Raw genomic sequence first — 21,811 nt, forward strand, 5'->3', positions numbered from 1 at the left:
AACATAGAAGACTCAATCAATGGTAGGTGATTACCACAGTTTTCTTTTAAATTCAAACTATATACTCTCAGCATATCTTATATTGCCTAAATCGTCCTTTCACTTTGACCCTTCGTCTACGAATGATAAGTGGTGCTCATTTTCAATATAGTTTCCAAACATTCGAACACCTCTTGCTTCTCACCATCAGTTAAGACTGGAAAGTAATCTTATATCTTCACTTCTTCTCATCTTCAAATATTTGCACTTCACATTCCACGTTTTCCCTATTCCTTTATTAACTCCTTAGTAATTTTAATCACATTCAATCCTTTCCTTCTATACAGGGCATCTGTTACTACACCAGCCTTTCTTAAATATTCTTTAATGGAATAATCAGAATCATTTGCTACTCTCAGCCAAAATTCATACTTGAAACTTAATATATAGTTGCCTTCCTTCTAATCTTCGTAGGGAAATCCTTGGGCGTTCCACATGGACATCCCTGATCTTTGTATAGCTGAGGATGTTATCAATAAATACAATCATGCTTATCCAAGCACTCCTTATACACCATGTTCCCTGACTGATTTATTTGTTAATCCAAATGACATTACCAAAAATTGTGATGCCCATATTTAATTTTAACTGCAGTCTTCGATACGTTCTCAGGCTGGATCTTAAGTCAATCCCCGAGAAATAACACACTCCTTAAATTAAGTCACCTAAATAATCAAATTCTTAATAGGGTTACTTATTCCTATTCGTCGTTTTGTTAAACTCCCGGTAATCATTACATACTACAATAATTTCATCCTTCTTTTCAGCAACATCTCTGGTGTAAACAAAGGAACTATATCTGGTATGTTCACTTTTCTTACTAATATCTTTACAATTATCGAACTAATTACTTCGCCCCACTGGCCTTCAAAGAAATTCCAAGGCAATTATATATTACTCAACTTCCTTGAACTTAAGTATTTTCTTCCTCGTATCTTTACACAAGGTGGATCTACTTTATCTCTTTAGCTTATTAACTCCTTTCTTTACACGATTGGAAGAGCTTCTTATCTTGCTCCTTCCTTTAGCAACTCACCCTACTACTGGCTTCCATACACTTTACTATTCGCTTCTCCTGAATTAATCTTTGCCTTATAAAAGGACAACCAATTCGTTACTAAAATCATGTCAAACTCCTCTAGCTCAAAAGGTTTCAGATCAGCTGTATTACGTCCGAATTCTAAACACTCGATCTTTTGGTCACTCTAGAAGTTCTGCCTCTAGCCATGCTGGATATTGGCCCTTGGGATGTAATACCTTAAGTAACTGTTCCACAAGTCCTTACAATATGCCCAACCTTCCTACAATGGTAACGAATAACTCCTGAATTTTCTGGATTACATTCCAACGCATAATGACCCTTATGACCACATTTGAAACATTGAACATTCTTTGTTTTTAGATCTAAAAATCACATCAGAATCTAACTTACTCTAATTGGAATCGACTTCTATCTAACTGACCATTAGTTGGTACAATTAACCAACTCTCTCTTTTAATTGACCAATTGGAGTATCATCCGAACACCACTAACGCGTCATAGTATACGTTGTATCTTTAAAAGTAGGGTATTTTCCAAAAATTTGGGCAGCATTTCCTGACTACCAGTCGGACTCGAGCTGACACCAACAATCAACCAACAACCATATCAATCTATCAACATCAACCAAACCACCAACAAGTATACTGACCATCTTTTACCACTCCACTCCACGGTTCACAATACTGTGACACATAACATGTTAATAACAATATGTATCACTAACCAACATAATAAAACGGGGTTGGCTATTTCAGCCACCATTACCAACAAGCAACCTCGCAAACTAGGTCAACTTAAGGACCTCTGCTAGGCCTACTAGTCCAAGTTTCAGCCAACCATTCTTCTAAAGGCGGTTCCCTATCATTTGCCATAGACTCGATAACCACTGAATTAACTTTTCTAAGACTACAACCTTTTCCAATGGATCACACATCCTTACTGTTGCCATCATTCCAAAATAGAAACCGGATACAGAACTTTTATTTCTCCTGACGGTCAATTCTTTGTTTACTTTCCATAACTAGGACGATCTGACCACAGTGGTTACCGAAGGAAATTCATTGCCATAAAATACCAAATAAAATTTCGAGATCAGGATAATTTATTCTAAAAGGAATGTGAAGGAAATGCAGATATGACTGGGAGCAACCATACAAGTACGTAAGATGTCCAATCTTAGTACCATACAGTTTACAACACATAATTCGGTGGCGTCCCACCAGACCCTTTGTCACACAGACAAATAGTCACATCATATGTATTGTTTGCCCCAATCAACCGACAGAACCTTCGAGGAAAGAAATATAAGGGTTCAAGGTATAAACATCAGTACTGATCCAGATTCACTATAAGACTCGGCTATCATGGAAGCCGCTGACTATTATCCTTCCACCTGAACTTTCAAGGTCAGATTCGCTTGCTCGAGAAAAGAAACTAGAAACCTCAACTAGACCTTGCCAATGATACCTATATATAAGGGAGACTTACTAAAACCTAGGGCAGTTCCCGCCAATCCCCAACAAACATCAGGGTTACGCCTTCGAACCCTTGACTAAACTCACAGACTCGCTCCTCTGGTTGAGTTGCTGACTCATATCTATATAGAATAAACCTTCTTGCACTCTTCTGACTCTATTCCTAACCTAAATCAGGGACTCAAACCTGTAGCTCTGATACCAACTGTGACGGCCTCAACCCCGGGGTCAGGAGTTGACGTCATCATTAACAACAATAACAACATAATATAATCCAACTCAACATTATTATATAAACACAACCCCTTTTTCCAAGATCTTTTCCAGGTTTAAGTATGACTTAGGTTACAATTCTCACAAAACCAACTTACTAAAGACAATCTTGACAAAACTATCTTTGTACAACAACTCAACAGACCCACTTTGGTCCAACACAACTACCTCAGAGGAGCCTGACACGGAAGGAACTGGAACTCTGCCCCGACTACCACTGAAGGATCCCCTAGGCATCTGCAATACATATATAAAACATTTTGCAAGGGTGAGCAACCAACTGCTTAGCAGTACCACTATATGAATAATAATCAAAAACAGTTTATGATAAACAATTATAGAAACAGAATTCATAACTTGCTAGAAAACAAGTAAAACATGTATGAACTGGATATAAAAACTAGCATGCTCTGTAAAACCAAATCATTAGTTGTGTGTTGTGCATAAATATCAATTTAAATTTTAGCATGCTTCTTTCATTTTCAAATCTTCCGTCCCATCGCAGGACCCATAAAACCATTTGTCCCATTACGGGGACTCAAAATCATTTGTTCCGTTACGGGAACCATAAAACTTGTCCCATCACATGACCTATAAAACTTGTTCCTTTCCGGGAACCTCAAAATCATCTGCTCAGATATAAAAGTATTGGATGATCCCTGGTGAGACAGCTGATCAGGCTATCTCCATAGGATAACTCTAGCCTGACTATCTATGAAAACTTGTTCCGGAACTCAGAGACTAGCTAGGTCCCTGTCACGCTGGGCTGGTGGTTATAATAGGGTGCACAACCATTTCACCTCTTACGCTATCTTCCAAGCCGTTACGGGCCCCTTGCGCACACTCATCCAATTATCTGATCAATTTTTATCCAGTTTTCCAAATCACTTACCTATCTCTTTTCAAAACCATTGTATCACATCATACTTTCCAAAACATTTTCATTTTATTCAAAATTTAGAGATAGGCATTTTCAGAAGTTACTTTTTCTCCAAAACCCAAGTTAACAAAATAATTTGAAACCCAGGGGATATGTAACTTAAATCGTTCTGTTCCAGTATTTAATTTAAATCCACAATTATTCATATATACTGAACCGTAAAAGATTTGTTCAGGGGTACTTGCCTTGCAGAGCTTTACAAACATTACCGATGGACCTTGATCTGACACGAACGCTCAGGCTTTATCACCTAACCACTAGATCACCCTGGATTCGTCTTCAACACTCAGGTCCTTTGATTTAGGGATGGCAAAATAATCCGATCCGATGGATACCCGATCCGAAACGCGAAATTTTGGATTTACCGAACCCGATTTTTTGGATTTGGATTTGGATATGAATTTAATTTTTAAACCCGAAAATTTTTAGATTTGGATTTGGATATTAGGTATACCGATCCGAAACCCGATCCGAAATTGGAAACTCTATCCGAACCCGAAATCCAAAACAACCCCGAATTATTATATATATATATATATATTAATATATATATATATAATATTAGAATTTTATATATTACACATTATAAAATTATAATATATATGTATATATATTAATAATATACATTATACATATTATTATATAATTTTTAGAACATATATTTTTATATTTATGTTAAAAATTAACTAATTATAAAGTTTAATTAAATATAATTATTCAATCACTTAAACGGGTGATAAGGTTTATAAGGTTAACAAAATATTTTTTAGTAATAAATCTAAAAAATTGGGTATCAATTGAGTTGATTTTTTAAATATTAGCTATACATATAATAACATTATTAATGATGTGGTGTAGTAGTTGAAGATGACACGTTAAAACTCTTTCTCTACAAGTCGCGTGTTCGATCTCAAGCACTTGCAATATCAATAATTATATAAATTTTTAGATTTCGGATTCGGGTTCGGGTTTCGGGTTCGGGTATGAATATCCAATTCAAAAAACTTCGGGTTTCGGGTATACCCGAATCCGATGGATCGGGTTCGGGTATTCATTTTCGGGTATTTTTCGGGTTCGGTTATGGATAAAATTTTTGGGTTTGGATATGGATTCTGCAATACCCGATCTGATCCCACCCGATTGCCATCCCTACTTCGATTGGAACTTTACTGAGCTCGTCGACTGTCTACTAGGCTATCTTTAGACCAATGCCAACTCTTGTGCCTTCTGACTAGAACCTACAAAGTTGAAATACCCTAATTTAGACCTTTGATTATACTTGACATATCCTCGCTAACAATCTACCCGAACGTTAACAAAACCCGACTCATAATACTTCGTATAATAATACACGTATCAATTAGGGTTCACGTTCTCGAAAATAGGTTCGGTGTTCGTTTCCAGAAAATATGTATCTCTATCCTTTTACGAAATTAGGGTTATCAGTTTTAGCAAAGTACTACATCACAACACATAATCAGGTTTCGTACAAAGTTGTTACACATAACTGATCGACGTTCCGATAGTCATTGGGTACGGCCTCGTATTTCCGTAATTTAATTTTGCGAAAATCGGGCAGCACCTCCTTTGATTATCGGCTAACCCGTCGAACGTCTCGACGTCAAATCAATCACAACACAAGCACTAAAAATCCAATTGTCCAAGTCCCATCCACCGATTCAACCAACAATGTCAATTCGCAATTCACATACACCAATCAAATACACTTATTAATCGTTATTATCCGCATTTTTATGTCTTAACATTAATCGTTATTATCCGCATTTTTATGTCTTAACTCGGGTTTTATAATTTTAATCGTATTTTGTATTTTAAATCGTAGGACTCAGAACAACATTATCACCGTCCACCATCCGCTCGTAAAACTTCATCGCGGACGGCGACAAAATTCCGCAGGTACCCGAGTAATTTCCCGAGTTTCCAACGCGAACTTCGCCGATTAATAAAATTAACTTCTCGCAAAATATGACTAATCACAAACTGCAATCATTAATACCCTGCAGAAAAATAAATTAAATAATTAAAATATAACCGGTGAGATGCGCGTGTAACATACACGTTAATCGGAAAACGGCAACACAACCGAGAACAAGGCGGCCACAGGCAACAAAACCACAGACCCAACCAATACACACACATATAATTACAACTCATGTATTTATATATGTATATGTCAAGTGAATGAATTGAAACATAGATAGGTGCCGGAAAAACCAACCGGAACGATGGCCGGAAACAGGCGGCGATCGGAATAGAGCAAAGAGGGAGAAAGAGACGAAGAGAGAGAATAACGAGAGGAAGAGGGAGAAACAGAGAGATTGTGAGGTCAGGAGAGAGGCGAGAGAGATTTGATTGAGAGAGACAAAGAACAGGGTCGATGGGAGGGTAGAACAGGGGTGGGTGGGGTGTGTGTGGTTTTATTTATAATAAGATAATCACGAAAGTTCTGGGGCCCGATTTACTCCGAATTTGATTTTTGGACGAAAAATTTGCGGGCGATAAAGATCCGAAAATTTACTAAACTAGTCTTAAAATTTTACAAATATCCCGGAATTAATAAAACATGAATTTCTTAATTTTTAGATAAATTTTGAAACGCGACTTATACCCACACTCAATGAATAAACGAAATAACACGCGGGTAAAATTAATCCCAAAAATTTCCAAAATAATTTTAAAATTCTCGGAATATTCCAAACTTAAATTAATACGAGTTTCATAATTTTTGAAGAATTTTGGAATTAAATACGGATTTAACAAATAATTACAATCAGAAAGTCATATATGGCTAAATAATTGATGAAATATTGATTTCTCAATTTTAAAAACTCCTAAAAATAATTAATAAAATTATGAAGCCATAAAAATGATTTTAGGAATAACCCAAGTATTTATGGAAATAAATCCTGAATAAAATCAACTTTAAATATAAAAGCAAAACAACACAGCTTCACAACTAATTACACAAATCATCCTCGAACACCAATAATCACATATAATTAATAACAATTTAATATCCAGCTGACAGAACCCACAGACATATTTTGTTTATGTAATTATTTAATAATTACACATTTAAACAATATAAAAATATACGAGTCGTTATAGTGTGGGCCAGTACAGTCCCTGTCTAATGATTTTAAGAGCTAAGTTCTTTCCTCCGAGATGTTCTCCATATATTCCTGTATGAACTTCGAGAATCTCCTGATCGGCTTCCTCGGGGCTTAGACATCGGAGTAGGGGTTCAGTTAAGGAGCGTCGGTACAATACTAAGCCTATCGTGTAGTAGTTTCGTGCTTTGAACATGACCGAACGGGCTTCATTTTTCTCTGTTGGGAGTTTATTTTCGAGGATATATTCGAGCAAGGGTTTTTGCCAGTCAGGATTGTTCTGAATGTGGTTGACTGCCGGTATATCGAAGGCCGGGGCTGTTAGGATGTCAACATATACAGGGTCTAGATTGATTTGTAAATTAGATGAGGCTAACTTGGCGAGGGAATCTGTCCACTGATTCTCCGCCCTATCGACATTAGAGAGTTTCCATGAAGAGAATTTTTTGAACAGTTCTTGTGTGATTGAAAGGTACTTGGCCATGTTTTCATTGTGAGTTTTAAATTCTCCACTTATCTGTTTGGCCACCAGCTGAGAGTCGCCAAAAATATCGATAATTTCGATCTCGAGACTTGTTGCTAGTTTCAACCCTGCAATTAATGCCTCATATTCGGCTACATTGTTTGTCGCTTGGAATTCGAACTTGAGGGCTTGTTGGATCTTGAATCCTTCTAGACTGATTATAATTATTCTTGCTCCTCCTGAACTGGTGGTTGAAGTTCCATCGACAAATAGTAACCATGATCGTAATTTATCCTCATCAGGATTTGAATGTCTGGCCCTGAATTGGCACCCTACCACAAAATCTGAAAGAACTTGAGCCTTTATGGCGGTTCGGGGCTTGTACTCGATATAAAACTGGCTTAACTCAATGGTCCATGCCGCGAGTCTTTCCATCATGTCAGGCTTATGCAATATTCTCTAGAGAGGTTGATTTGTCAGTAAGTGGATTTCCCTTACTTGGAAGTAATGTCGAAGCTTCCTGCTGGTGATGATCAGGGCGTATACGAGTTTTTCAACCTGTGGGTATCGAGTTTCAGCATCTCGCAACGAGTGACTAATACAGTACAATGGAACTTTGTTTCCTTCGTTGAACCGGACGAGGATAGCTGCCACCGTGTCGTCGGAGGCTGAGAGGTATACACGCGAAACCTCGCCAAGGATAGGACGAGTGAGGATATGGGGATTTGTCAAAAATGCCTTAAGCTCTGCGAAACTGGATTTGCACTCATCGTTCCATTCGAAGGCTGTTGATCTTGAGGCCTTTTTGAGGCAAAGAATGGGAGGCACCTTTTGGATGACTGGGGAATAAATCTCCGAAGGACTGCAATACACCATGTTAGTTTTTGAAGATCTTTGATGTATTTTGGTTCCTCCATTTCTAGAATTGCCTTTGTCTGTGCGGGGTCAGCCTCGATCCCTCTCAGTGTAACTAAGAATCCCAGAAATTTTCCGGAGGTAAGTCCGAAAGAGCATTTACTGGGATTGAGTCGTAAGTTGTGGCTTCGAGCATTCTCGAAGGTCTCACGGAGATCGAGAGAGTGATTACTGGAGAACTTGGACTTAGTTATCATGTCGTCCACGTAGATTAGCATATTTTTCCCAATTTGTTATCCAAAGATCGTATCTATCATCTGTTGAAAAGTCGCACCGACGTTATTCAGACCGAAGGGCATAACCCGATATCCGAAGACTCCCCTATGAGTAATGAATGCCGTTTATTCCCAATCATGAGAATTCATTTTCATCTGGTTGTATCCCAAAAACGCATCCATAAAGGAAATGAGCTCATTTCCTACTGTGGCATCGATTAGCTGATCGATGTTTGAGAGTGGGTAAAAATCCTTGGGGCAAGCTCTATTAACATCCGAGTAGTCGACGCACATTCGCCACTTTCCATTGCTTTTCTTAACTAGAATGACATTGGAGATCCACTTAGAAAATTGGACGGGCTCGATGAATTTAGCCTCGAGGAGTCGGTCGATTTCTTGATCAATTGCTGCATTCTTTTCGTCCAAGAATATTCGACGTTATGTCGTATCGGCGTGATGTTTTTGTTGATGTGAAGAGAGTGACGTACAATTATCTCGGGGATCCTTGGCATGTCTTTGGGATCCCAGGCGAATATATCAGCGAACTCGCGAATAAGGCATGTGATATACTTCTTTTAATGACTCAGGGAGCTTTTTGCCGATCCTTGTGGTTTTCTCTGGGTTTCCTTCAAATACTTCAATTTCTTCAGTCTCCTCGACAGTAGAACAAGAGTTCTTGATATGCAGATCAACGAGGGATCTGGGATCGATATCAAACACTTGGTTGACTTCAAATTCCCCATCCTTCTTTTTTTTTGGAGACACTGTGGTTAAGTAACTTTGTCTTGCTGTTGCCTGATCACCGATCATTTTCTCCTACACCAAAGTCTGTGGGGAATTTCATTTTCAAGTGGGAGATAGATGTTATAGCCCGAAGTGCAGTGATTGTTGTCCGCCCCAATATGGCGTTGAAGCTAGAGGAGGCACTGATCACGTGAAACTTAACCACCTTCCAAACTTGACACGGTGGAGAGCCAAAAAGTAAAGGCATGTCGATAGTTCCTACCACATGGACCTCATTGCCTGTGAACCCATACAAAGGTGTTCGAGAGTTTTCAAGTCTTCGATCTCCGATGTCCATTCGGGAAAAAGCATGATGATATAGGACGTCAATGGAGCTACCATTATCAACTAGCATCTTTTTAACTGTGTTATTTCCCACACGCGTGGTGATGACAAGAGCATCCTGATGGCCCTCGATGAGATCATGACGGTAATCATCGTCGGAGAAAGATATAACGAGGGAGGGATTCGCTCGAGGGCGTTTGGCTGTTGTGGGATTGACATTAAAAACTTCTCGCGCGTAGAGCTTGCGAGAGTTATGAGAGGGGGCCCCAGCGGCTATACCGCCAAAGATAACGTCGATGACTCGGTCATCTTCCTCACGATGGTGACGTCTTAGCGCATCATCTTGTTGCACATAGTGGACAAGTTTCCCCTGTCGGATCTTTTCCTCTATGAGGTTACTGAGTTGAAAGCACTGTTCTGTTGTGTGGCTAGTATCTTCATGATAGTTGCAATATCCGGAACTGGGAGGTCTACCAGCCTTCATGGGCCTTGGTGGCCGGTAGTATGGTTCCGTTTTTAGGACTGCTAAAATTATTGTCTTCTCTGTGTTAAGTTTAGTAAACTCTTTTTCTGGGCGAGTGCAGGGCTGTCAGTCCCTTTCTCTCCTATCCCTCGGAGGGCGATCTTCCGTACGCGATGACGGGGATCGACGACGCTCGTGGCGCCTCTCTCGCATGGGAGATCGCGGGCTATAGCTGTGACGACGCTCATACCTTGAAGAGCGTCGGGGCGACTGAATGCAACTCACTGCTTCTTGTAGCATCATACGATGTTCAATAATCCGGAACGCTGCTTGAAGGGTTTTTGGCCTTTTTTCAAAAATTTCTTCTAAGAGCAGCCCATGTGATGATTTATCGATACCTGCCGTTAAGAAATTGACGGCCATTTGTTTTATTAATTCAAGAATCTCGGCGATCTCTTCCCTGAATCGGGTTAAAAAGCTGCGGAGGCTTTCACCCGAGCGCTGGTGCATTGTCATTAAAGATGTTGTGACCTTGATGCCTTTATAGTTACTGGAGAATCGAGCTTGGAATTTGCTCTTTAAGGTTGTCCATGAGTCGATTGATCGAGGGGGAAAATTGTTGTACCATCGGAGTGTTGTGCCTTGAAGGCATGTAGAGAAAAACTGACAACGGGCGATTTCAGAGTGGCCGAAGAAAGCCATGCGACCGTCGAATGTGTTGAGAAATGCCAACAGATCTGAAGATCCATCAAAGTGATCGAGGGCAGGAGTTTTTAACGTCCTGTCGATGCGCGCTTTCTTGAGGACTAATGACAGGGGGCTTTCGGAGACAGTCTCGAATCCTGATTGATTTCTCATTATGGTACGCATTTGGGCGATTTCTTCTTGTATTTTGGCAAATTCTTCGTGGGAGATGGACTCTGTTGATTTGGTTCGATGAGAGACATCGGCGGATGATATTGTTCACTGTCGACGCTCGTGCGGTTGTGAATATGTCGACTCTGCTGATGGTTCATACTCGTATTCGGCGTCGTCGTCTTCATCGTAGAGCTCATCATCTTGTTCCTTGTTTTGTATTGATGTTTGTTGAAGCTCTCGACGGAGATGATGAATTTCACGTTTTCGCTCGAGTTTGGCCTGAAGCATTCGAGTCTCCCGTTCTAGTAGTTCAAACTCTTCATCTGAATCAAGTGGCTCTTCTGGGTTCTCTTTGTCTTGAGCCTTTAGCCTTTCTTTCTTTTTTAGATGGAGTCGTATATCGCTTGAGATAACCCTCTTGCCTTTGGATGTCTATACTCTGAAACGCTGATCTGATGTGGACTTTCTCTTCTTGTCTCTTTGATGTGTATCTTTCAAGTTCACCGGCTGGTCATCAGAAGGACCCTCGGGTGGAGGAAATAAACATTTCGGCTTTAATGCCGATTGCTTAGGCAGTTCATGACCACCGTGGGTCGAGGGGTCGGCGACAATTTCTGCCGTCAACTCCTTTACCTGAGTTGGTCCGGCTGTTCCTGGATCAATCTCTTCAACAATCATATTCCGGTTGGATCTGTAAAGTAAAACTCCTTGTAGCGCCAAATGATATGCCTTAATATTATTAATAACTAAGACTAACTTTGAGGAGGTGTTTTCTTTATTTAATTTGCCAATCTCTTTAAATGAGGTTATTGTCTTATATTTATACCAAGTATCAAATGAACTTTATTTTATAAAATGGGTCTTATTGGGCTTTATATTATGTTTTACAATTATCCTAATTATAGGTCTTTCCAACACAGACACTATAACTTTCATTCTCATCATCTCTTGCAATAAAATTAGAGTTTATTTCAAATTGACAAGAGCGGAAGCTATACTAATATTTCAAAAAGAAAAAAAGAAAGGTTGGTGTAGGATGGTCCATGTCTGAACTTTCCTAGAAAATCCAAAAGACTAGAGTCCGACTCCCCGGTCTCAAAAAACTTATATATTTATCTGAACCTTTTTTAAAAATATGTGAAGAAAGTATCTTGAAATATAGAAGTACCTATTTAACTTGATGATGGTGATCAGTTGTTCTGGTACAAGCTAATCATAAGGGAGATTGGAGGTGGATATGATTGGAATTTATGGATCTACTCTACTGTCCTAAATGTGACTAGAATTAAATGCAACTCTTTCTTACATTTTACCCCCAAGTAGAAATGTAAATTATACTGATGCGGAATCTACAACTAACTTGTACAACAGCATGTTTCCTGTTAACTGTCGTGTTGGCTACAGCTTTTTTTTTTACTGGTGTCACTTCACCCGGAAAACAAAAAAAACACTGCGATAAGAGAACATTCTGGTACTCAAAGTCCAAGATATAACCCCACTACCTTAATTAAGCCCCATTCAACCAAATGTTGTCAAACTGCATGGTCTTTATTAAAAAGAAAAACAGTACATGTTCATTTTATTTTCATAACATTGTTTTTAGTCTTCTCATTTAGAATCTCTAAAGATATCTCTCAAAACACGTTATGCTGTAATTAGAGAAAGAAGCACAAAACATGTTTAAGTAATTTCTGGGACACCAAAAGAATATGAAAGATTGTTATGATAAGGAGTCAAAAAGAGTATGATTTCGCACCATACTTGTGAATTATCGTGATGATGATGATAAGCATATGATTAGTTGGTAAAAGTAATTAATACTCACTATGTATCTAAAAAAAATTTCTATTTGTGCTGTACACGTTTGTTAATACACATTTTTGATTGTTAATATTTTTAATTTCGTGTTAATATTAAATATAAAAATTTCATTATATTAAATTACTCATAAATACTAATCCAACAAGATCACTCATAACTATATTTGATTTTATAGATTAGACATAAATTAGTAATTAATCGCTTATCATAAACAGTGTAAAAAATCAAAACAAGAAATGTAATATGGGAAGGAGGGAGTCCTATTTTAAAAATTATAATCACATTTGCTTGCGTACATTCTAAACTTCTAACATCTGAATTTCGAACTAGGCAGCGGTAATACTTTATTTAGTTAGTATGTAGTAGAAGAAAGGTCAAAGGACTAAAATTCTAATACAATGAACCAGCTCACAAGTTGATGTCAATGACAAAAGAAAGCAACGAATCATTATCAAATGGAAGCTGGAAATCGTATCCTTCTGTTATTTTAATTCAAACAAGGCTTTCAAATCATGTTGCAGGTGAGCAAGTAATAATTCGCACAATAAACAAGTATGTTGCTTAAGGTGTGATTAATGTGTTCACGTTATAGTTGTGTTGTTTCTTTCATTTTCTAAACCACATGCAAACCATATGCTTTCCCTTTTAAATCAAAGCCATGCCATGACCACACAAAGTAGGAAATCAAAGATTTAGTTACATGAGAATCTAGAGTTTCTATTTCTATTACTAGCAAACAACCATATGTTCCCAGGATTACAAACTGAATCAACCAACAAGTACCATGAACATTAAAGAGCATCAACAAAATGCTACTATAAATTTAACGGTTCTTTCGTAAATAAATATATACAACATTACAATATAAGAGTACGTTTGCGTACATCTTAGCCTCCCGGCTCCCAAGTAGGACTTACCGGATTAGGTCACCTCCTAGCTGACCTCAACTATACTACACAAGAACTCATGGTAGAGCAAACTTATGTGGAACATTATACAAATTCTTGACTATTGGGAGCTTCAAAATTTCCCAGAACCTCAATATAGTCTACAACAAAAAAATAGTCGTTTGTGCTTGTTTTGTTACGAGACTCTGGCTGTTAATGCTACCTTGAGCTGTTCTTGAGTATATAGTCGACTCCCCATCTTCACTGTAGCCTGTTGGATCATCAAGTCTCTTACAACGGATACACTTGCGTGGCTAACATCCAGATCCAGATCTTCCAATGCTGCCATTAATTTAGCTGCAGGATGGTTCTTTTTACTGGACTGGACTCGGATCATTGCATCCCAGCCTATAATCTTGACATCTATATCCAAATCGATCAATTTGGCTGCATGACCATTTGACAATTTGAAATCTTTCTCAGATGAACTCCGTGATCCTTTACTAGCTAATTCCTTTTTCAAAGACTCCAACTGGTTTCTCAGCTCATCTTTCTCGGAATCTGATGCCTGCACCTTGGCTTTCAGCTCATTAATATAAATGATAGAATCTCCAAGCAGTGAAGCCTTGTCCATTTTCGATACATTAGGCACAACAACTCGAAGAGCATAAAACTTCTGATTAAGCTTCTCCCTCCTCTGCCTCTCCGCTTCAACATGATTCAATGGCTCTTCTCTCCCATTCGCAGGCTTCCTCCCTCTCTTCCGTGGCTTCTTTTCTGGCTCTACAACTCGAACAATCTCCGGCTCTTTCACAACCGAAGCTTCCAGATCCGAATGATCCGAATCCCCAACACCACTAGACTTCACACCGGAAAATGACCACATACCATCTTCATTCGATCTCTTCTTGCTATCCTCAACAATTCCCCCAAACGGCATAACCTTACTCCCATTACTCCTCTTACTTTCCCCGAAATTCAATATCTCCCCTGATTCCGGCTTACAACCATTCGGATCCAAACCCCCATTCCTAACACTACTTCCACTAATCCCATCATACCCAAACCCCGAAAAGTTCAATTCTTTACCCATAACCCCAATCTCCCTCCCCTCATTTCGACTAAACTGATGATTCGGAACATGAACTACACTACTCGGATTAACATTAACATTCTCAGTCAAAGCACTAGAACTATGATTCTCAAACACAATCTGCATAGGATTAGACAAACTCACCAAAGGAGTATCCTTAATCTGAACAACAGGAGCTGCCACAACCACCGGAGACGGTTCCCGGATCCAAAGCGCAGACGGGTCGGACTCATTAACCTCCGGATCATTCCCCACCGCCAAAAAACCCGATTGAGCCCCATTATTAAAATCAAACAAAACCCTAACTTTATTCATCAGATCCAAGCTCTGATAAATCACCTCAGTAGAACCCAATTCAACGACACCGTTTTCGGACGGAATACACACCAAAGTCTTCAATCCAAACACCTGAGCTTGTCTAGCTCTCTCACACTCACACCCCAACAACCTCTCAGCTCCACTAACCCAAACCATCGAATTACTCATAAACGCCTGACCCGGAAGACCCGACCCGTTTACAAAATTCTGGGTCATAGAAACCAGAAAAAACCACTCAGTATCCGTCACTTCTTCATCCACCGCTTCATCCGGCGACCCACTATTGCCGGAAATCAAAGAATTCAGTTCCCGGAGAACTTTTTTCCGGTGAGCTTGTTCATCAGCTGAACTAGGGTTATTTTTCACCATCTCTTTCTCCTTATCTTCTCCTTTATAATACCCATCAGCCCAACCCAAAATCGAAGACCCAGCTGTCGAATAATTACTAGTATCTGGCTGCCAGAAGATAGCATAAGTCCAGCTCTCTTTCGCAGTTTCAATAACTGTTTGAAGACGATGCTGGAGAGTTTCTTGATTGAAAGATGAGGTGGTGGTTGCGGTGGTGGGGTGGGGTGGCGGTGGTGGAGTGGGTGGTGGAAAGAAGGGGGAGAAGTCAGTGGAAGAAATGAAAGCGTCCATCATTGAAGAAGTGGTGTGGTCGTCCGAGGACCAGAGATTCCGGTGATACTCCGTCATGTGGCTCCGGTGAGGTGATGAATTGGTCACGTGGGAAATGGGTGAATAAGAGAAGGGGATGGTGAGTATGAGATGCGTGTGAAGGTGAGGAGAAATATGTGAGTGAGAGAGAGAGAGAGAGAGAGAGAGAGAGAGGCGGCTCTCAAAAAATATCAGTGTGTAACTGTGTATATACGTAACTATGTATGGATGGACATGTTGAGTCTGTGTTGTGTAAGATTTCTATTCGAGTTAGTTGCTGTTTCTTTTTTCTAGTATTGGGTACTTGCATGAAAGAAAATTATTTTTTGTTATATTTTTATTTGTGTCAATTTTATAGTAGCAATAATGATTATAGATTTGAATGTTGTGATGGTGGATAGAATAATGATGATCACTCTATATTTGTGATTACTTATGTGGAAATATTATTATAAACAAATTAGAGAGGGGGACATGATCTATTTCTATTTTTTGCCAAGTTATTTTTAATATATGGTATTTTATTATTTGTAAAATTGTCCATAAATTATTATATCAAATGTATTTAACCAAAATTATTTTTTTTATTTGAAATTATTAAACACAAATTAGGTTATTAAACCCCTCCCCCATTGTCTGTGTATAGCTACGCTAATTAAAATAGGTTATTAAAATATACTTTTGATATATCTTCAAAACTATATGCATCTTTATTAACTTTTTTTTATATATTTTCGAAATTACCCGCATCTCCGTTTAAACAGTATATAGCTAAATATTATACTCAATATAATACATAAATCAAACAAAGTTTCTGTTACGTCCAGATTCCTTCGGGTGTTTAAACAGGTTTCGGCTGCCTTGAAGATGGCTTCGGCCAATCCCTGAAAGAGAAGAGAACGCGAGGGTATGTACCCCGATTCACCTCCGGCGTGAGAGTAAGAATCTGGTTGTAAAGGTGAGGTAAATAATACAAGAAAAGCAGAGTGTTTGTGAGAATCTCTGTGTGTGTTTTGTCTTACTTTTCCCAGGGATTTTATACCCAATCTCACCATGATTGCTTACGTTACTCATAATTAAGGAGGGAGTGAAAAGGGGGTGTTATGCCTCCTCTCCTTTCCAACGGTCCTGAAGAAGCATGGACTTTGGCCTGGGACTCTCTGTGGGCCTTCGGATTATGGGTCTGGTGGGCCTTCGGCCCAATAGCTCAATCGTCCGTCGGGCCTTCGCTCAAAGGGCCTTATTGGACCTACAACCAACATGTCTCTGTCATTCGGATGGGCCTTCGGGCGGACTGAAGGACATCAATTCAGGCCCATATTGGGGCGAAGAATCCCTAGGGCGACCGCTTCAGTTTCGCCTCGATCTTCGTTCGTACACGTGGCACGTCTTTGGGAACTTGTGGTGCATTAAAGTGACAGCTGTTGGCACATCGTTTCACGTATTAATCCCAGCCATTGAATCTCAACCGTTTTAATCTGGGACGTCTATTTTAAAAACCCCCAAACGTCGCCTTTCTGAATTCATTTTGGGCACCTATATAAAGTCCATTTGTGCATTTCCTTTTCTTTTTATCACTTCCATTTTCTCTATACACAGCAACTCCATCTTTCCAGATTATCCCATCCCAATCCAAGAACACCTTCAAATCAATAAGTTCTTTTTTGCTTTTCAAGCGTTCCTTACATATGCATGCAAGTTTTTGAGTTTTATGGTCTTTGCATGTGGGTCAAGTGGCTTTAAGTTTATGGGATGTTTCTGGGTTTTAAGTGTACATTGTTGTGTTTTTTGGGGTCTTTTAGTTTTATGGGTACTTCTGGGTAGGCAATAGGAGTTTTCTGAGTTTTGGTGGTTTCTGGGGCCTTCAATGGGTTTAAGATGGCATGCGAGACGTTTTTTGGTCAAGAACTCTCTTCGGGGGTTCTTGGCCTAAGAACGTCCTTCGGGAGCCGACCCCGGGGCCAAATGGGCGGTTTGGAGTTTAAAGATGACAGGCGGAGGGTTTTTTGGGGCTAGAACTTCCTTCGGGAGACTTGCCCTTTAGAACATCCTTCGGTAGCCGACCCCAGATACTTTTCCTGTTCACTCGATCTAGGATATGTACTCGGCTTTTTATCATTTATCATTTTTCCTTTGTCATGTCCCGAGTACATGAACTAATGTCTCTCTATTTCTGAATACAGGGACATGGACCGAGCGAATCGCCCTCTAGACACTTGGGACCCAAGGTCGGGCAGCTTGGCGGGAACGTTTTCCATTCGCCCGAAGAGAACAGGTCGGGATCTCTTTGGCTCTGTGGCGAATTATCCGGCGGCAAACAACCGGTTGGAGCTGTCGAAGGAACGGATTATTCAGATGTATTCTGAGTTCTTCGTTCCTCGGAACTTCTACTGGATCTACGCCCCCAAGGAAAATAAACGGATCTATGATACTCCTGGAGTGCCAGAGGGGTACGGCGATTGTGTTGTCGGGATATCGGAGGCGGCATTCAAGTGCGGCTTCCGAGTGCCGATACTGAAGATAGTGAAACATCTCTTCAAATAAGGGGATCGCTCTGGGGCAGATGGACCTTAATGGGTTCATCCACATTAACTATTTCCAGAATAGGTGCCTCCATGCCGGAGTTACTCCAACTCCGAGGCTATTCTGGTGGCATTACGACTTCTGAAAGAACCCGAAGAGCCCGGGATTTTATACCATCGCTCGTTGGGCTGGCCGGGCGGATTGGACGGCCACTAACTCCAGCAACAAGCAGACCCATACTCACTGGTGTTTCTTGAGTGGGCGGAGGTTGGCCCTAATGTCTGTCTGGCGAGACGTGAACCCCTCGCTGCTCCTTGCTCCGAGTTTAACAGAGAGGGAGAAGGAGGACTACGCGGCCCTGGTAGATGTCCGCGTGAACAAGCTGGGTCCCGAGGAATTTCGGGATAGAGACTGGTTGCTAAGTTTGTGGGGTGGGGGTAACAAACTTCTCCTTTATCTTTCGTAGTCTGATTATTTTAGTAGTTGTCTTTCATTCATTCATACGCTCCTTCATTCTGTCTTTATAATCTGACACATTTTGCCTTATTTTTGCCTCAGTGTCTTCCAGAGAGGCCTTGATTGAAAGGAAGAAGGCCAAGGCGGCCGAGAAGAGGGCCGCGGAAGAGGCGGCGAAGAAGGCTGTTGATGGAAGGGCCACGCCGAATTTTTCCAGGGAAATGGAGGAGAGGCCCGAGGCGGAGAGGGTCACGCCGCTTCGTCAGGCTCCAGCTGCTTCCGACAGAGATGAGGAGGACGTGCCAGTGGTGAGGGAAGGGAACCCTTCCAAAAGGACCCGCAGCCGGGAGGGGATCGTTCATTCTTATCTCCCTGGATGGGACGTGCTGACGTCTGATCACACTGTCTATCCGGCGAGGCAGTCTACGAAGGAGGTGGCTTCAGACTTGTGCCACGGCCTCCAACTCCCGACCGATCTGCCGACCTTTGCTTCGGCTTCTCCGACCGAGGCTTGCATTGAGCTTCTGTCCTTTTTGTCCCTGGTATGTTCTTAATTTTATTTTTTCTTTTGCTCGTCTTTTACCCTTCGGCACCTTTCTATTCCTTCATTAATTGCTTTTGTCTTGTCTTTTTTGCAGGCTGCTCCTTGGGCTGCGGCCGTGGAGGACAAAGTTCAGGACATGGAGACTCAGATGGCCGAGGTGAAGGAGTTGGAGAGGAGGGCCACGGCGGCCGAGGAGGAACTTGAAAGGGTGAAAACCCAGAACGAGATCCTGGACGGCCAGGCCACCGCGCTGAAGGGGGATAAGGCCAAGCTGGAGGAGGCCCTTGAGAAGGCGAACCGGAGGATCTCCCACCGGAACGTCCAGCTGAAGAAGTCCCGCAAGGAGCTTCGCAAGAAGCAAAAATAGCTGGACCAGACGGAGGAGCGCTTCTTCCAGTTCGGCATTCACTATGTCTTGGAGAAGGCCCATGACCTGAATTGAGATTATAAGCAGCTGCTGGACGACAGCCTGGAGGATCCTATCGGCCAACCAGCAGTTGAAGCCCCTCCTGTCTCCTCCGGCGAAGACGAAGAGCTCTCGGACGAAGATCCTCAGGCCTAGGTTTCCAGCACTGAGGTGCTTGACATGACTGAAGATGATCTTGTTGCGAAGTTTTCCGTTGGTGTTTCCATGGTCATACCTAACTCTTGCAACGGCTTCCTTCATTCATCTTTTTTAGTTGTAATTTCATTTATAATTGGTACTCCTGCCTTCGAGCTTTTGTAATTTAACTAGCCTTTGGGCTTTTATATGTTAATGTATTTTTCAACTTTCTATCAATTAATCGCATCTTCATCTTTATTTATCTGCCTTAACGATTTAAAACTTTGAACTGAATTGCATCTTTGGCTTCGCCTCAACAATTTTAACAGGCGAATGAATCACGTCTTTGGCTTCATTCATTCGCCCTAGCAATTTTGATAGAATGAATCGCACCTTTGGCTTTTCATACACCTTAGCAAATTTGATAGAATGAATCGCATCTTTGGCTTTTCATACGCCTTAGCAATTTTAATAGAATTAATCGCATCTTCAGCCTTTCATACGCCTTAGCAATTTTAATAATTTAATAAAATGAATCGCATCTTCGGCCTTTCATACGCCTTAGCAATTATAATAATTTAATAAAATGAATCGCATATTCGGCTTTTCATACGCCTTAGCAATTTTTATAAAATGAATTATATCTTTGGCTTCATTTGCCTTAACAATTTTATAAAATGAATTGTATCTTCGGCTTCATTTTGCCTTAACAATTTTAATGCTTTACTACCCCTTATGGCCCCAAGGGTTAAAGGCCGAAGGTGACTTCGGGTTGTTAATGCTTTAAGAAGCTGCTGTTGGGCGAAGGAACAGGGATGTTAATCGTTTTGTGATTGCCCCTTGACCAGCATGTCGTTGTTCATTCAGTCAATAAGAAGGTTCGGCTGGTCTTCTTCGAGATTGCCCCTGGACCAGGCCATTTTTGTTATGTATATATTTTTAATTATATGCGTGATTAAGGCCGAAGGATCATGTCCTTTTCTGGGATTGCCCCTGGACAGGGTTTCCTTCGGACCTCTTTAATATCACATGAATAAGGGAAGGAGGAATGATAAGGTCTTATCTTAGGATTGCCCCTTAAGGTCCTTCATTCATCCTCACTATGTGTGCAAATTAAATAATAGTGTTGCAGCGAAGGATGTTTGATTTTCGTGAGATTGCCCCTATGCTATATGCTTCATTAATAAATTGGACAAAGGCGGTGACCGGAGGGTTTATCGTCTTTGGGATCGCCCCTAGATAATACTCATGCAGCCGCGTCTTTGGTACTTAATAAAGAAATGTGACGGAAAGTGCGTCTTTATTTATGATTCAACTGCTTACATTTCTCATATAAAATTCAAGTACAAACTTAACTTTTAGAGAAATTTCTTACTGATAAAACTTTCGAAGGCGACTGACATGCCAGGTGTTTTTGATTGCTTCGCCTGATAGTGTTTCAAGCTTGTATGTTCCGGGACGAACGACCTCGATCACCTTATAGGGCCCTTCCCAGTTGGGCTGAAGCTTTCCTTGTTTGATTGGCATAAATGCAGTCAGCTCCCTTAGGACTAGATCTCCGACTCCGGAAGACCTCTTCTTGACGTTGGAGTCATAATGTTGTGCTGCTTGTAGCAAGTATTTCATGTTCCTTTGGTGGGCAGCTTCTCTTTCTTCCTCCAATAAGTCTACATTCGCTCTTAGCCTGAAGCTATTGGCTTCTATATTGTAGGCCTCAGTTCGGTATGATTCTGAGCCTACTTCGGTGGGGATCAGGGCTTCGCTTCCATAGGCCATTCTGAAAGGGGTTTCCCTCGTTGAAGTCCTGGGGGTCGTCCGGTAGGCCCATAAGATCCAAGAGAGTTCTTCTGCCCATCTTCCTTTAGCTTCGCCCAGCCTCTTCTTTACTCCTTAAAAGATTACTTTGTTTGCCGCTTCGATTGCGCCATTCCCTTGCGGATGGGCGACTGAGCTAAACCTCTGTTCAATTCCGAAGTGGTGCAGGAACTTACAAAATTTATTTTCAATAAACTGAGTTCCATTGTCAGAGATGCAAATCTTCGGAATTCCGGATCGAAGGATAATTTGTTCTAAGAAGAACTTCTTT

The 21,811-nt window shown here is 40.7% G+C and overlaps 3 protein-coding genes across 3 annotated transcripts; all 3 read right to left on the reverse strand.

Moving 5' to 3' along the window:
• Nucleotides 1-6,892: 6,892 nt before the first annotated feature.
• On the reverse strand, nt 6,893-8,239 carry LOC141664845 (uncharacterized). Its single transcript, XM_074470801.1, has 2 exons — nt 7,922-8,239; nt 6,893-7,822 (listed from the first exon to the last, which is right to left on the reverse strand). The coding sequence occupies exons 1-2, from the start codon at nt 8,237-8,239 to the stop codon at nt 6,893-6,895; spliced, it is 1,248 nt and encodes a 415-aa protein (XP_074326902.1).
• Nucleotides 8,240-13,488: 5,249 nt separating this feature from the next.
• On the reverse strand, nt 13,489-15,848 carry LOC141664123 (transcription factor MYC2-like). Its single transcript, XM_074470021.1, has one exon. The coding sequence runs from the start codon at nt 15,695-15,697 to the stop codon at nt 13,787-13,789; it is 1,911 nt and encodes a 636-aa protein (XP_074326122.1). The 5' UTR covers nt 15,698-15,848; the 3' UTR covers nt 13,489-13,786.
• Nucleotides 15,849-21,096: 5,248 nt separating this feature from the next.
• Nucleotides 21,097-21,501, reverse strand: LOC141664846 (uncharacterized). Its single transcript, XM_074470802.1, has one exon. It carries the CDS (start codon nt 21,499-21,501, stop codon nt 21,097-21,099), a length of 405 nt encoding a protein of 134 aa, XP_074326903.1.
• Between the last annotated feature and the right edge of the window lie 310 nt (nt 21,502-21,811).

This window comes from Apium graveolens, chromosome 6 (genome assembly GCF_009905375.1).
Source record: "Apium graveolens cultivar Ventura chromosome 6, ASM990537v1, whole genome shotgun sequence".
Lineage (NCBI taxonomy): Eukaryota > Viridiplantae > Streptophyta > Magnoliopsida > Apiales > Apiaceae > Apium > Apium graveolens.

Coding starts and splice junctions, on each gene's coding strand:
- LOC141664123 (XM_074470021.1), bottom strand. CDS start 15,697: ATGACGGAGTATCACCGGAATCTCTGGTCCTCGGACGACCACACCACT.
- LOC141664846 (XM_074470802.1), bottom strand. CDS start 21,501: ATGGCCTATGGAAGCGAAGCCCTGATCCCCACCGAAGTAGGCTCAGAA.
- LOC141664845 (XM_074470801.1), bottom strand. CDS start 8,239: ATGGTGTATTGCAGTCCTTCGGAGATTTATTCCCCAGTCATCCAAAAG. Junction 7,823..7,921: donor CTGAAACTCGATACCCACAG/GTTGAAAAACTC, acceptor CAACCTCTCTAG/AGAATATTGCATAAGCCTGA.